Below are 15,917 nucleotides of genomic sequence, written 5' to 3' on the forward strand. Positions count from 1 at the left end.
GCCATTTAGGAATTAAGTGTGGACAAAGTGCATCACATTCCTTGAGAGAGACACAGAGTGTAAAATGTACCGCTATGCTACAGTATGGACTGCTTAGACCTTATCAAGTACATTAAGAAATAGAAGGAACTGTTCATGGTCAGTTATGTTCGCGCTCTCTCTCTGGTATGAAGGTAATGACTCTTATCTGAATGCCTTTTTGAGTTTATCTCTCCCTTTCTGTCCCACTTCCTTCAAAGGATACTTCCAGGAAAGTTGGGTCTTATTTTTGTAGTTTGGGCCATCTAGCAGTTAGGCTAACACTGAATTCACTCAAGTAATTGCTGAGACCTGGAAACATAGCGACATCACTAAGACAAAGTCAAACAGGGCAAGAAACAAGCCAACAGTTTAGCCAGATTATCTAAACCCCTGTATTTGGAGGAAAACTGCAAGTGACTGCACCTGATAGTTGGTTCTAATCCCTCATTGCACAGGAAAACTCTGTGTGAGCACAACTACAGCTGCTCAAACTTGAACTAGGATGTCGGCTGTAACAGTTTGTACTGTTCGCCTTTGTTTACTCCATCCTTATCACTCCCAACGAAAATCTTCAACTCTGCCACCTCCAGCACCGCCTCCTGTCTTTTCATCAGTGCCGTCGCCTCCAAACCGTACAACTAAGCTGGCCTCACTACCATCTTGTAAACCTTCCCTTTCACTCTTGCTGGTACCCTTCTGTCGCAAATCACTCCTGACGCTCTTCCTCACCCACTCCTCCTCATGCCTGCACTCTCTTCTTTCTCTTCTTTGCCATCAGGGCCCCGAGGCTCTGGAACAACTTGCCCGAAGAAATGAGGTTGTCTGAGTCACTGTCTTCGTTTAAGTCTCATCTCAAAACACATTTTTATCTGAAAGCAGATCCTGATTTTACCTGAACTGGTTGTTTATTTTACTGTTTATTTTATTGCTTTTGTGTATTTTATTTCTTTATATTTCATCATTCACTGTGGTATTTTATTTATCTTGTTGTGAAGCACTTTGTACTTTGTTTTGATAAGTGCTCTATAAATAAAGTTTTATTATTATTATTATTATTATTATTCACATCTCTTCCGCACTCCCCGTTACTTTGAACAGTTGACCCCAAATATTTAAACTCATCCACCTTTGCAACCTCTACTCCTAGCATCCTCACCATGCTGCTCTCCTCCATCTCATTCACGCTCATGTATTCTGTTTTCATTCCTCTTCTCTCCAGTGCATACCTCCACCTCTCCAGGCTCTCCTCAACCTGTTCCCTGCTCTCACTACAGATCACAATGTCATCCACAAACATCGTAGTCCGAGGAGACTCCTGCCTGATCTCGTCCGTCAACCTGTCCATTACCATTGCAAACAAGAAAAGGCTCAGATCCTGGATGTAATCCCACCTCCACCTTGAACCCATCCGTCACTCCTACTGCACACCTCACCACTGTCACACTGCCCTCATGCAAATCCTGCACCATTCTTACATACTTCTCTGCTACTCCTGACTTCCTCATACAATACCACATCTCCTCTCGGCACCCTGTCATACGCTTTCTCTAAATCCACAAAGACACAATGCAGCTCCTTCTGACCTTCTCTATACTTCTCCATCAACATTCTCAAAGCAAACATCACATCTGTAGTGCTCGTTCCTCGCATGAAACCATACTACATTTCCATCTCTATCCTTCATCGCCCTAACCTGCTGCACATCCTTCCCTGCTCGGTGCCTCTGTCTAGCCAATCTGTACAAGTTTTTTTCTCCTTCCTTAGTGTCCAACCTGTCATACAACTCGTCATAAGCCTTTTCCTTAGCCTTCGCCACTCTTCAGCTTACGCCGCATCTCCTTGTACTCCTGTCTACTTTCTTCATCTCTATGAATATCCCACTTCTTCTTCTTCGCCAAACTCTTCCTCCGTATACTTTCCTGTACTTCCTCATTCCACCACCAAGTCTCCTTGTCTTCCTTCCTCTGTCCAAATGACACACCAAGTACCTTCCTAGCTGTCTCCCTCACCACTCCTGCAGTAGTTTCCCAGCCATCCGGCAACTCTACCACTCAGGGCCTGTCTTAACTCCTCCCTGAACTCCACACAACAGTCTTCATTCTTCAACTTCCACCATCTGATCCTTGGCTCTGCCTTCAATCTCTTCCTCTTCTTGCCCTCCAGAGTCATCCCACAGATCACCATCCGATGCTGCCTAGCTACGTTTTCCCCTGCCACTAGCTTGCAGTCTCTAATCTCTTTCAGGTTGCACCTCGTGCATTAGACATAGTCCACCTGTGTGCACCTTCCTCCACTCTTATACATCACCCTGTGCTCCTCCCTCTTCTAATAATTATCCTTTTACTAATAAGTAACAAAGCAGCAGAGCCTCAGCTGAACGCCTAAGCCTACCTCTTTATCTTATTCCTCAAAGACAGAAGGAAGGTAGCTTTGCATCTTTTCTCTAAAGTTGGCTTTGGATAAACTTGATGGATACCCTTGAATCTCATTCTTATCTATGCAAAAGTACCTCACAGCTCATGGACAGATTAAAAAAGTGGTAGTGGAATGACTCCAGTGATGAAACAGGAAAGAAGGTGCTCTGGGAAAGTCTGGAGGGTCAGTTTTTAGAGGGATGTGTGAAATACTGTACATTGTGGAACTGTTTATTAGGGGCAACTAAGATGCAGAAAGACAGATGGATGCATGGGAGGAAATGGAGAGAGCAACAGATGGGAGCCAGACAGCCCAGTCTGACAATAGGAAGGAGAACCATGACAGCACAGAGCCATCTGGGATTCGCCTGGTGCTACACACACACACACACACCCACCCACACACACACACACACACACACACACACACACACGCACACGCCCAAGATGGTTTAGGTCTGTAGAGGATTATACTGTCCTGAGGTTATGCACACATCACAATATGTGCTATCACATAGAGGAAGTTATTTGTAGTGCAAATCAGGCTATCACACAAGATTTGTGTGTGTGTGTGTGTGTGTGTGTGTGTGTGTTTTCTATTATTTTTCCTTTTTAATGTTTTTTCGTTGTTTTCAGAAATTATCCCTGTGTGAAGTTCATGTCTCGCAAATGTATGAGATTAACGTTTGCCAAGTTAAATGACAAATGGAATTCAGTCATTCCATTTCCTCTTGGGGTTACCACATCCATCATATGTGCAGCACTCGAGTGACTCACCAGTTTGGAAATATAAGATCACACTCCCCTCTTACTAATGGACCATACACTCTGACTCAGAGCCTGTCTGCGAACCGGTCACTTGGCCACGTAGACGTCCTGCATGATTCACGAGAATTAAGATTATCAGGCTTTGATCTTTGACGCTAACTGTAGGTTTATATATGCTCAGGCTGCTCCTAATGCAAATAAAATAGTTAAACGACTTAAATGGTCTTTTCTTTGTTATCTTTACTCAAACATTAGACTGACAAATACATTACAAATATTACATTACAGGGTACTTGGTCTCTCTGTCTTTCTCTCCCTCTCTCTCCAAAAATGTTTCAACAGAAAGTTGTATAAGAACACACCACTGTGATATCTCCTCGTATGAACCCTTCCAGTTTGAGTCAAGCTCAGGGGAAGTGCAGGCTGAGTTAAGAGTAGCCAAGGGAAACAGCTGTGTCCAAACGTTCGCCGGGGATTCATCAGACTCAGCCCAGTGATATCACCACATCTTTTTACAAAGCAATAGGCCAGCATCTTCCCATATCATGTCCCTGAACACCTGCAATGTTGCTATACCTGAGTAATAAGACAAAGACAAAATGAATAGCAAAATAATATATGCCAATAATTCACAATTGGTTACATGTTTTGCTTATGTAAGTTATTTGTGAATGATTTTTTGCTAGGTTACATATGATAATAGTGTCCAATTAAATCCACCAGTTATCAATCAGTATGTAAAGCCTTCGCTGTGAAGTCCAGCTCACTTAGCTTGCTAGCCTCTGTACCACTATCATCTGTAACAATTAATTCTCATAGAATGTTTTTTTTTATCAGTCTTTCTGAAAAGTTGAAATATGAAAATGGGTTTGTTTGTCCATGTCCAGAACAATTTTCTTTCTACCGATAGTTCCTACATGAAACAGCTACAACCGCCCAAATTTTGCTACCCAGTGCAGTAGTAGATACCTATTTTTCTTAGAGTATGGACAGAAAACCCCAGGAACATGTTTCAGCTTTTCACAAAGACTGATGAACGAACGCTCTAACCCACTGAGTTACAGATACAAGTGGAACAGAGGAGAAGGGGCACAACTTTATACTGCTGATAAAAGCTATTACATAACTGTCAGACTTAATTCTGTTGTCATAACACCCTGTGTTATGTGTTTTGTCCATTTTTGAAATGTTCATCTTTTTTTTTTCAGCGTACACATTCGACATTGTTTCTTAGTTACCAAACTGTTTTCCCTTAAGGAATGAGTCTTTAGAAAACCATCTAGCACCTGCTACTGAGCTTTCTATTCAGCTGCATGGACGTCCACAGCAGTAAATTCACTACTCTGTCAACTCCAACACACCCACACATTGTTCAGGCTTGTCAGCGGCCACAGTCACTGGACTGTGTGTGTGTGTGTGTGAAGCATCTGCCTGCTTAGAACAGTATGACCTAATTCCCAAGGTGGAGATGAGGCTAAATTTCATCATGCTCCTACCATTCAAAGTAAGTTGTTTTTACATTTTAAGACAGAGATATTATCATGAGTCAAGGTAATACAGCTGCTTCAGTACAGAATCTGTTTGGAGAGGTCACAAATACTGTCAGTCAGGCCATAGATACTGTCAGTCAGGTCATAGATAAGTCAACCTGATAGTGGTGATGAAGATCATAATGGATGTGCAATTTAAGTGACTGCACGAGGTCAGGGAGAGGCAATAATAATTACTCCATGACAGCCAAACCTGCCCGTCAATCCTCATTTGAGTGAGTCTTGACTCAACTGTCATAATGGTGAAAGTTTGTCATTGCCAGGGAATGAGTTCAGAGGTCCTTGGCGCAGGCTGCTTTCCGTGTATATAAAGCACTTTCTTCAGCATACATTATGCACAACATTATAACTGTACCTAGTTCAGTGAATATTAACATGCTGCTTTCCACTGAGGCAGTGCTCTCTGCCTTTCAAACTGTTGTTATTAAACTCTATTTAATTCTAGATCATTTCTCATCAAAATCCTTGAACATTTAGTATATGACAAATCAATGACTAATAATCTTTTCGTAAAGCTGAACGCAGGTGGCGAAAAACAAATCTTCAGGTTCGTTATGACATCTACAAAGAGAGACTTCGTATTTATAATTTAGAACTGAGAAATGCAAGGCGGTCCTTCTTCTCTGACATCATTGCCAAAAACAATAATAATGCATGTGCCTTGTGCTACTGTCGACAAACTAACAAACCCTCCTGCATCAGTAGCCTCTGAACTTCTATCTAGCAGGGCCTGCAAAGAATTTGACTCCTTCACTGACAAAATTCAGAATTCAGGCAGCCGGTGCCTCCATATCAGGTGCAGGATATGTTGTCGCTGTGTCCACTCAATTCAAATAGCATGACACAATTTGATCCTATTAACCATAAAAACTTGGAGGACATTATACAACATCTGAAATCCTCCTCCTGCTGCCTCGATATTCTGCAAACAGGCTTTTTCAAAAATGTTCCTAATTGCATGGCCTCAGATCTTTCTACAGATTGTCAACATGTCTCCTCTCAGGTGTCTTCCCACAGGCCCTGAAAACTGCAGTCATCAAGCCACTCCAAGCCAGGTTTTCGAGCACACCACAGCAATAAGACTGCTCTTGTTAAAGTCTTCACTGACATCCACTTAAACACAGACACTGGCAGAATTTCAGTCTTGGTATTGTTGATCTCAGTGCTGCATTCGACACGGTCGACCACAACATATTACTAAACTGACTGGAAAACTGGGTGGGACTCTCTGGCACAGTATTAAACTGGTTTGAATCCTACTTAAAGGACAGGGACTACTTTGTGTCTATAGGTAATTACACATCTGAGCAGACAAACACACACACATACATGTGGAGTTCCCCAAGGCTCCATTCTGGGGCCTCTTCTGTTTAACATCTGCATGCTCCCACTGGCTCAGATTATGGAAAACAACAAAATATGTTACCATAATTATGCAGATGACACACACATTTACATAACAATGTCACCAGCGGACTATGGTCCAATACAAGTGCTGAGTAAGTGCGCTGAACAAATCAATGATTGGATGTGCCAGAATTTTCTTAAACAAAGTTAAACAAAGATAAAACTGAAGTAATTGTTTTTGGAGCCAAGGATAATTACAAAGTCTACCTACTACCACCTTAAGAATATATCCAGGATTAAAGGACTTATGTCTCAGCAGGATTTGGAAAGACTTGTCCATTTATCTTCAGTCAACTCGACTACTTTAACGGTGTCTTTACAGGTCTCTCTAAAAATTGATCAGACGGCTGCAGTTGATTCAGAATGCTGCTGCTCGCATCCTCACTAAGACCAAGAAAGTGGATCACATCACTCCAGTTCGGAGGTCTTACCACTGGCTTCCTGTCTGTCAAATAGTTGATTTCAAAATACTGCTGTTGGTTTATAAAGCACTGAATGGTTTAGGGCCAAAGTATATTTCTGATCTTCTGCTATGTTATGAACCATCCAGACCTCTCAGGTCATTTGGGACAGGTCTGCTTTCTGTCCCCAGAGTCAAAACTAAACTAAAACTGCACTGTAACTTTTACTCTCCTGTTTTTATCTTGTTTTTATTTTCTATTTAACTCTTTTGAAGTGTTTTTAAATGTCTTTTTATATTGCCCTATGTTGCTTTTATGTTTTATGTAAAGCACTTTGAATTGCCTTGTTGTTGAAATGTGCTATACAAATAAACTTGCCTTTCCTTGCCTAATGTTCCCCTCTCCTTGCACTGCCAGCAGGGACATCTGGACACCAGTGATGTGAAGACCCAATGGAAAGCTGAACCTGATATTTGGCTCTGTGTATTTCTGTCTCTTTGTGATGTGGACACACATCTGTGTGTCTCTGCCCAGCCTATTCATAGAACGACCACTTTAGCAGTCTTGAGGGGCCTCCCATAGGAATCCACCTTGATGTAAAGACTGACACATGGTTGCAGGATTTAGTGTGTTTCGCTCTGTTGCCCGAGTTGACATGACAACATTTGTGTAAGTTAAAAAAATATGCTTGATTTTATAATGGTGAATACAGGTTCACTGTACCCCGTTAACTGCTTAATAACTGTTTTTCAATGCAACACAGGTGTTGTAAATGCTGCAAGTTAAATACATAAGACATTGCAAACATCCGAAGTTCCCACTTGTCCTGAACAGAGCACAGTTGATGTACTGGACATTGGTAGGGCTAGATGTCCAATCCCCGCCTTCCCGCCGGCCGCAGCCAGTACTTGCACACTTCCAGCCTGTCCACTGGCAAGGCCAACAATTCATGCTGCCATAAAGATGCCCACCTCTGCCAAGTGGGAAGGTTGGTTTAGAAGAAAGCCCCCGGCCCTCAGGGGGCTCATGCGTTGTGTCAACATGGTCTCTCAGATCAGCCAGCTGCCCAGCCTCAGGCCGAAACCCACCAAACACCATGCCTCTGGTGCAGAGCAGCGCAGATAGGTGGGATAATACCCACAGCTTTCCTTTGCCAACTGTACTGAAGAAACAACATGGAGATGAGTGTCTCCGTGCCAGCTTCCTGCCATCAGATTAACACAGTCTGGCATGAACTGATAGACTGACTGGATCCACAGACTGTGAACAGCAGCCGGGCACAGCTGTGGGCTTTTGACCACCTCAAAGCATAAGACTAAAATAAAAAGACAGCACAAATCAGTACAGATGCATTCAGTAACTGGCTGATGGAAAGGAGGGGCATAATGCCTTTCTTTACATACAGTTAATGGCCAAGTGTGGACATACAGCCACATTAAAGATCAACAAAGTTTAAAGGGGCACTCCAACTGTTTGCAATGCATTTTGTGGCTCTGGAAGGAGCTTTTTAAACTCTGACAAACTCTGACAAAACAACCCTGATGATGTCATAGTGATGTAAGCAGGGTTGTCTTGACTTGGAGACTAAGAATTTCTAACAGAAATCTTGTGTTACGAACTTGTAGCATGGAGTTTGAAAGACTGCGTTTACCAGGCAGGGAGAAAGACACCATTGAGTTGCATCAAGTCAGGATATCGTGGCCTCTTGCCACATTCTCTCGTGACCATTCTTTTTTCAATCTGTCTGTTGCAAGTACCCAAACTTTATGAAACTATAATACTAAATTGCTGGAGTATTCCTCTAAGTACATGATACAGAACATAACTCATTTCATCGTTGGTCCCTGGTCTGCCTGCACCTGCTGCACTGCCACCGTGGAACCAATATGGAAGCGTATCTGCCCATAGTTAGTGACCTTTGACCCCTGGTGGTCAGCAGACGGAGGGGTGCCTCATTAGATTACTTCAGCGACACCTGCTGCTGGGCCAGGAAAGGGGTCACACCCTCCTGTCTCCCTCCACCGCTGGAAATAGACCCTGTTGCTACAGAAGTTACATAAGTCCCTGCTTTGTTGAGTGGCTGATTAATGAGCACAGAAGGTAAGAGACGTGTAATATCTATTTCAGTGTGTCTGTGTGTGGATGTTGTTGCATGTATGACTTTACATTCTTGGAAGGAAGTGAATGTACCACCTTTTCCTACACTATTGCTTGCAGTCTATTTTGGTGAGTCTTTCTCTTTGGTGGACTATGGTACATAACTACATCCACATTCCAATAAAATAATTATGTAATGCCTAAAAAATAAATGTAACAGTTTAATGTAGATCTCATTTGGTTTGCCTGCCTGTGTTCGCAGCACTATGTTGGCCTCTGTCCTGGAAAGGAAGGTAAGAATTTGGAGGCAGATCTGCAGGTCATTGAAACACACAGAGAGACAGGGAGAAGTTGGTGTTGGTGGGTTAATAAAGTGCTGAGGTGGTGAGGAGTCAGCTGTCATTCAAAGATCCCCACTGCGTTACCGCTCCAGTTCTGCCTGTCAGCAGCTCTACACCTACTGTGCTCCATGGCCTCTGGAAGAAATCAATACCTTCTTGTGTGCTTTGATTTTAGTATAGATATAAGGACTTTCTAAAAAAGGTGAAAATTCAATGTGAAATATGCTATTGGATGATAGAATGTACATTACATAGGCAGGTAATGGCTAGAGCGTGACAAAGCAAAAGAGTAAATAAAGCTAAAAAGAACTGCACATTAAATTCAGATCTGAGTTACATTACTGAAACAACCTGACAGAAACCCAAAGAAAGAGAAGTCCCAAATAAGAAATAAGAAAATTATTTTATACTTTAATGTTATCTCTGGCAGACATTAGCTGTATTAAATACACACATTGCTTTCCAGTTTTTTCAGAGTGGATGAAGTTTTGAGTTCACATTTAAGCACGTAACCAACTTTATTCCGGTCGAGTGTCAAATCTTAATCTGACTGTCCTGTTAATACCATGGCAAATAGAATTTGAAACAATTATTATTTACATAAGATACAAAAATATATTTCACAAAAAAGGCAATAAGGAGCTCTATAAAATTACAAATATATTTCTATTATAAAAAGCTATTTTTAAATACTCTTCCAGCTCAAGTTGGGGTGAGGGAGTGTAACCTGGTCTGTGTGGTGGGGTGATTTGTGATTCTGACAATAAATGTTCCAGTGACTCTTTGCAGCATATATTCCACATCTTCATTCCTCACAACGTTTCATGGAGTCCATTGCCTCGTGGCTGCTGAGTATTCTTGTCCTCAGGTTCCCTACAATGCTAATTTTGACCCTTCTTGCAGTCATTACAGCCCAGTAGCCAGGTGGCCTGGAGTTAGTAGAGCACTGCTGGGTTAACTTTAGGAGAGTGCTGGCTAGACCTGATGCCGTGGTGGAGCCACTTGGAAGTTGCTGTGCCATCCAGCTGTATCCTGTTGGGTGGTTTTCAGTGTGGGGGCCGGGCGCATGTTAGCGGCTCAAGGGGGGGTCCAGACATCCACTCCCTCCCATGGCTACACTCCAAGATGACTGCAAGCCTCGGCGTCACATGCCTAAGAACAGACAGAGACAGACAGACACACCTGATTAAAACAGAACTCCCTGGCTCCTTGGTTGCCAGCTCTATTCTAAGAGCAGTGGACGTTCGGTTTTACAGGCTGGTCATCGTAAACACTGGTGGCCCTAATAAACACGCCATTCTCCAGGGCTAACAGGGGGCTGGCTGACTGCCCGACTGGCTGACTGAATGTCCAGCTTTACAGAGGGACTGGACGCCTGCAAGCTGTGAAAGACGGACATTCAGTGGCCGAAACACAGAACAGAGAAGGGCGGTGGAAGGAAAACACATGGGAATAAGGAAAGTGTTTCAACTCCCACGTCTGTCTCATTCCATTCCTGACATTTACCGATGGAATTTCAGCCCAGGTTTGCACCAGCACACATTCCTTATGCTCTGATGCAAGTTTCAACACTCACAAGCCCCGTAGTAAAGAAGAGGTCCAACACAAATTAGCCATGTACAGTATGTCTATTACCCGTGACGTTCTGTAAGCTAATAAACGACGCTCTATTGCCTTCTCAGGTTACAGTTTCATGCATGTACATACGCAGAGCTCCATGTCTGTGTTATTCTATATATAGATGAAAAAGGGACAAGGGGAGAAAAGGATGGGACAAAATAGAAAATCCAGAGTTCACAGTGCTATGTGGTCTGTACCGATTGCATGGTGTTGGTAGCAGCAACTTTCTTCAAATTTGAGTGACGGGTGAAAAGGGATACGCTGCCTTTCTCTGCAGTGTAACCCCAGAGGCTTCATGGTCCACATGACATGCCCCAGCTCCTTCACAGTCCTGACACATCATTGTTTCTTAGAAACCTAAGGGGATTGACTCCTTTGTCACTTTATGAGTGGTCGTTAGCATAGCTGACATAGGGAACAAACGCTCCTGTTAATCCTGAGTAGCGGGCGGCGCCGGCACACGGGTTCATTTATCAGGGGTTCTGACAGCTAGGTTGCATCAGCACTTACTCTCTAATGTCCTGTCAAGGTCGGCAATGAAGTCCTCCAGATCTTTAGTGTCGCCGAGTTTGGCTGCAAGGGAAAGAAAGAGATTCAGACCTCAAACTAAGAACAGCGATTCTATTATAAACATCTCCATTCACACACATTATAAGATAGCGAATCAGACTGAGGTTGGTGGTTCTGCGTGTGTCTTCCATTATTTGATTTAGACTTTGTAATACATCTCACTTTGGCCCATGTCTCATTACAGTGATTTGAATCTGTCTGCAGCCCAGTCCACTCTTTGCCAGAGTAAGTAAACCTGGATTTGTTTTTGGTATGCAAAGTCACAATTGTGCGTATGCGTTTAAACACAAGGAGTGCAGCTCACGTTTGGGTGACATGAGAGGAGGTGAGGTGGTGGTAGGCGAGAACACAGTGGGGGAATTCAGCCTCTCGTCACTGAAGCTGAAGCTGTTTCTGTTGAGCGACTCTGCACCTGTCAGAAAGAGAGAGAAGACGAAATGAAGACACATTTGATTAGGTGAGTGTTCACTTTTCGGGGTACCCCACGCAACACACACAAGTGGAGCGGTTTTAGGATGTAATCATTGCATTCTCCTCTAATGGCACCTTTCCTCTATGGTCTGTCACACACACATGCATGTGCTTGTATTTGCACACACAGAGTATATACACACAAGCGCAAACTTCGACACAGGCAAAGTGTACAAGATATGACATCTGTAATGTATTTCCATAAGCAAAGGTTTCTGCTCTGCTATACTGGACAACTCCAAAGCAAAAAATACCATTTGTAACTTTAACTCAGTGACTAAATGTCCATTGTGGCAGTGACAGCAATATAAGGTTGTCCTGGGCAGAGAGCGCTCTGAAGTCAGGCAACTCTTCCCCTGCTCTTAAGCAAGATTTATCTCTGACACGTTTAGAGTCTGGTGTGAGAGGAGAGCACGTTCTGGTTCCAGCCGCTGTTTCTGTCCCCCCTGTACCACCCAATCTCTAAACAGATGATTACATAAATGATATAATGGCTACTTTAATTCTGCCAGATCATATTTCAAGCCACCACATAACATAACATGTTTTGAAGGTGGTTTCCTGTACTGCAGGATAGAATTTGGCTTGTCTGTCTGACTATTTTTTTGTCAGTCACATCTGGTTGCAGAAGTGTAAATCTTGTTAAAATAGTCAACCATCCTGACCGTGACATCTATGTGAGTATGAAGTAAGTGTGTGTGACAAAAAGATTAGGCAGCACTTAACGCTATCTCGCGCCTCTGTGCAGAACTCCAGCGGACCTTAACAGTGTCTCAGATGTAGACCACTTGCTTACTCCCCCCCCTCTCTGACCTGTACCACTCCCACCACTCAGCACTGAACACACAGCGTGAGACAGGAAACGTCTCACCCAACAGGGAGCACCCGGGCGCACCCACACAGAGCTGTGGCCTTAACGTCAGCGTTTGACTTGGACATGACACCCTCTCATTTCTCACTTTTCTTATATTCACTTCTGCTGCTCACACTCTCCCTCTTCTACCTTCTTTCTATCTCTGGCCCTCACTCGAACAGGGGTGGATCTCTAAGACCATGCGCAGTTTGTGTAATTTATCTGCACGTTCAACAGTCCATCCATCCATCAGGCTACAACACAATAGGTCTTCCCTGCGTGGGACAGGTCCCTCTTCATTAGACTGCCATGGAGAGGACAGAGCTCATGCAGGAATCTGATCCCTTGAGCAAATCAACAAGCACCACAGACGCAAGGTTTGAACACCTCCCCCTGCTTTTATCACTGATGTTGCTTACTGCAAGATCCTTAGGGGTAATGTGGCAATTACATAAATCCTTGCCAGATTAGCAAACATTGTGGGCATTGATGATACTCTCACAAAACCACTGGAACCCCAGTTATTACATAATTACCAAATTGCTGTCCCAATGGAAAGAAATCAGCATGAACTGATATTTTATTCACATAGGTTTCACACAGAGGACAGCGGTAGTGCCTGAATCTCTCTGGAGTCTATCATGCATGCGACTGGAAGGCGGTCTAGTTAACTGGACATCCACTCATAACCACAGAGTGCAGACTCCACAGATGGCCTTTCCAGAAAACTATCCAGAAGACTATAAAAAATCTTTTCACATCTTCCCTTGGAAGTCCAAACCCCTCTCACACGTGTTTGGGAAACTATCTTTGCTCATGGGGACCTGAAGCATATTTTTCTCTGTATGTCAGCATATGAGGCTGCCTGAGGCCAGCTCTGCAGCTGGGGGAGCAGACTTTTAAAAACCCTGTATGTTAGCATAATATAGTAATGTATGACAGTTAAACTTTAGAGGAGCAGCCACAATACGGGGGCAGGTGTGCCAAAATATGCAGCAGTAGCTTAATCTGACGCCAAAATCTCTGGACTATGATCAAGGATCTCTCTCTCTCTCTGTGCTCATGTGTAATTGTGCGCGTGAGCATGCATGCATGTGCAACAGTTTGCCAGTCTCCCCGGCTGCCTTCATGATGGCACATGATAAGATACTGCACACAAAGGTATTACAGTGCAGTGGAGGAGGAGGAGGAGCAGTGACTGCAGTAGAGAAGAAGCATTAATGAGGCAAAGTTTCTGACAAAACGACTTCTTGGCACTGTATCTGATGACAAAGTGGCCATAAATAACAGAGGCAGAGAACAAACCATAACTATATCACTTCTGCAGTGCCTGATCTCCATTCTGGAGTCTCGGTGTCACTAATGGGGGACTTTTTATCTTTATATCTAAGATGCAGTCAGGAACCGTCCCTGGTTTAAGACGCCCAGATTTGTCTCTGACATGAATCGTAGTCTCCCTGAATCTGGTGAATGTCCAGTTAATAACTCGTGGCTGAGTCCCAGCTTACTCTCTGAGTCGCTGATGCCGCTGTCGCTGACGCTGGCGCTGCTCCTCCTCTTCACGGTCTTCAGGTGTTCGTCGTACCTGAAGTGTCGCTTCTCCACCGGCGACGTGAAGTCTTCGATCACCGCGTCGAACTCACACAGCACGTCGTTCAGATCCTCCTCTTTGACGAACTTCGCTGCAATAAAAAAAAAAGCATGAAACAAACCAATTTATATTTATGACAAAATATTTTTGGATCAATTAAGGTTTCAGCTGAGTCAGGGATTGACAATAAACCAGCAAATAACTAGGCTGTGTAAATGGAGCCTAATATTACGGCAATATGAATACATGCCCAGAAAATTATGTGAAAGATATTGTAGTGTTTATATTATTAGATTTAATTTCCTATAATATTTCCTATTCTATACAGTGTTTAAATACTTCCTACAGGAATGTTATTGGAGTATGAACCTATAGTGACAATGACTGCAAACAGCAAACCAAGCCAGCCTTATTGTTATTACAAATCAAACTAATACAGAATGGAAAAACCAATTTATATTTACCTTGAGGTTTCAGCTTTGGAGACTTCATTATTCCAGTCATTTGAGATTATCCAGTACTGTCCTGAAAAGTCCCTCAGTGTAAAAATCCCACCCTGTGCTCCTGTGGGTACCGCTCCTGAAGGTCTTGAACTGACCCTCCAGCCCGCAGACCGGCGCTTTTTAACGAGCCCTGCTCAGTGGGGGCGGTGACGACCGGAGCAGAGGTGTGTGTGTGTGTGTGTGTGTGTGTGTGTGCAGTGACCAATAAAACTTTTCCCGGTTGAAGTTACACTCCCCTGACGTCTCCCTCATGAAAGTATGTTTGTAAACAACTTCTGTGCCACTTGCCAGACTGAGGTGTAACGCAGAGATATTAATAATCATGACCCAGTGCATTTCATATTTTAATCACCAGGCAGATCGTGACAGAACGAGGCCAAACTCTGATCACCACATTATTTAGGAACCAGCAGTTCCTGGACTCCTGTCTTGATTGTTTTGTATGACATGGAGCCTTAAAAATTCAGATAATTGAATGTACTTTGTGTACAGCAGTGGTGGAAAGTAAAGTAGGCTACAGTGATTTACTCAAGTACTGGTCCTTGTACTTTACTTGAGTACAACAATTTTACTTCACTTCATATCAGAAGCAAACACAGTATTTTTTTATATTCCTCTACATTTATCTAACAGTAATGGTTACTGTTCCACATTATCTTACATACAAAGCATGTGATCAGCTTATAAAACAAGATACATTATCAATTTAACTTCCCAACAGTATGTAAAAAATATAAATTAGCTCCACCTTGGCCAGCTAAAACATTACAATTCTGCTTACATGTTAATGCATCAGTATAGTAAGACTATATCCCACTGACAGGGGACACTGTAGCTTCATAATGAAGGTGTGATTGATGAGCACATTTGCCCGTGATGGAGTATTTTTACATTAAGTAAAGGACCTCCGGGTCCCAACAGTCCCAGCAAAATGAAGAATTATTAAACGCTATTTTATTAGCATATTTGTACAGTAGCAAATGAAAATAGCATACCCCGGTGTCATTCCCATAGGGCTGCTAGCATAAGGTTGTGAGTTTAAAATCATGAGGTTCAATCTGATTTTCTTCTTTTTCTCGTCAAAATCAGTTTCTCTAAATATCCATGACCCTTTGAATGCGGAATTATGCTTTTGAATTGATGTATTTAAAAAGCACAATATTTGTCTTATATTAAAGTTATATGTCACATGTTGGAACATTTAAGAACTGCACTGTACTCACACAGGACCTTTAAAGTCCCAAGTCATCTGGTTCTGTACAACATGATCTCCAGTGATCTTGTCAGGTGGAGGACTAGCAGACAGAATC

General features: G+C 43.0%; 1 protein-coding gene and 1 long non-coding RNA gene across 2 annotated transcripts; one reads left to right on the forward strand and one right to left on the reverse strand.

The window, feature by feature from the left end:
* The first annotated feature begins 6,867 nt into the window (after positions 1 to 6,867).
* Positions 6,868 to 9,859, forward strand: LOC122885508. Its single transcript, XR_006380128.1, has 2 exons — positions 6,868 to 7,230; positions 7,325 to 9,859. It is a non-coding gene; the product is annotated as an uncharacterized LOC122885508 (long non-coding RNA).
* On the reverse strand, positions 9,391 to 14,728 carry rgcc (regulator of cell cycle). Its single transcript, XM_044216691.1, has 5 exons — positions 14,569 to 14,728; positions 14,022 to 14,195; positions 11,494 to 11,601; positions 11,130 to 11,192; positions 9,391 to 10,151 (listed from the first exon to the last, which is right to left on the reverse strand). The coding sequence occupies exons 1-5, from the start codon at positions 14,606 to 14,608 to the stop codon at positions 10,144 to 10,146; spliced, it is 393 nt and encodes a 130-aa protein (XP_044072626.1). The 5' UTR covers positions 14,609 to 14,728; the 3' UTR covers positions 9,391 to 10,143.
* Between the last annotated feature and the right edge of the window lie 1,189 nt (positions 14,729 to 15,917).

The sequence above is a fragment of the Siniperca chuatsi genome, linkage group LG12, assembly GCF_020085105.1.
Source record: "Siniperca chuatsi isolate FFG_IHB_CAS linkage group LG12, ASM2008510v1, whole genome shotgun sequence".
NCBI classification, from domain to species: domain Eukaryota; kingdom Metazoa; phylum Chordata; class Actinopteri; order Centrarchiformes; family Sinipercidae; genus Siniperca; species Siniperca chuatsi.

Coding starts and splice junctions, on each gene's coding strand:
- rgcc (XM_044216691.1), bottom strand. CDS start 14,608: ATGACTGGAATAATGAAGTCTCCAAAGCTGAAACCTCAAG. Junction 14,196..14,568: donor TCCAAAGCTGAAACCTCAAG/GTAAATATAAAT, acceptor TTTTTATTGCAG/CGAAGTTCGTCAAAGAGGAG. Junction 11,602..14,021: donor CGGCATCAGCGACTCAGAGA/GTAAGCTGGGAC, acceptor TCTTTCTGACAG/GTGCAGAGTCGCTCAACAGA.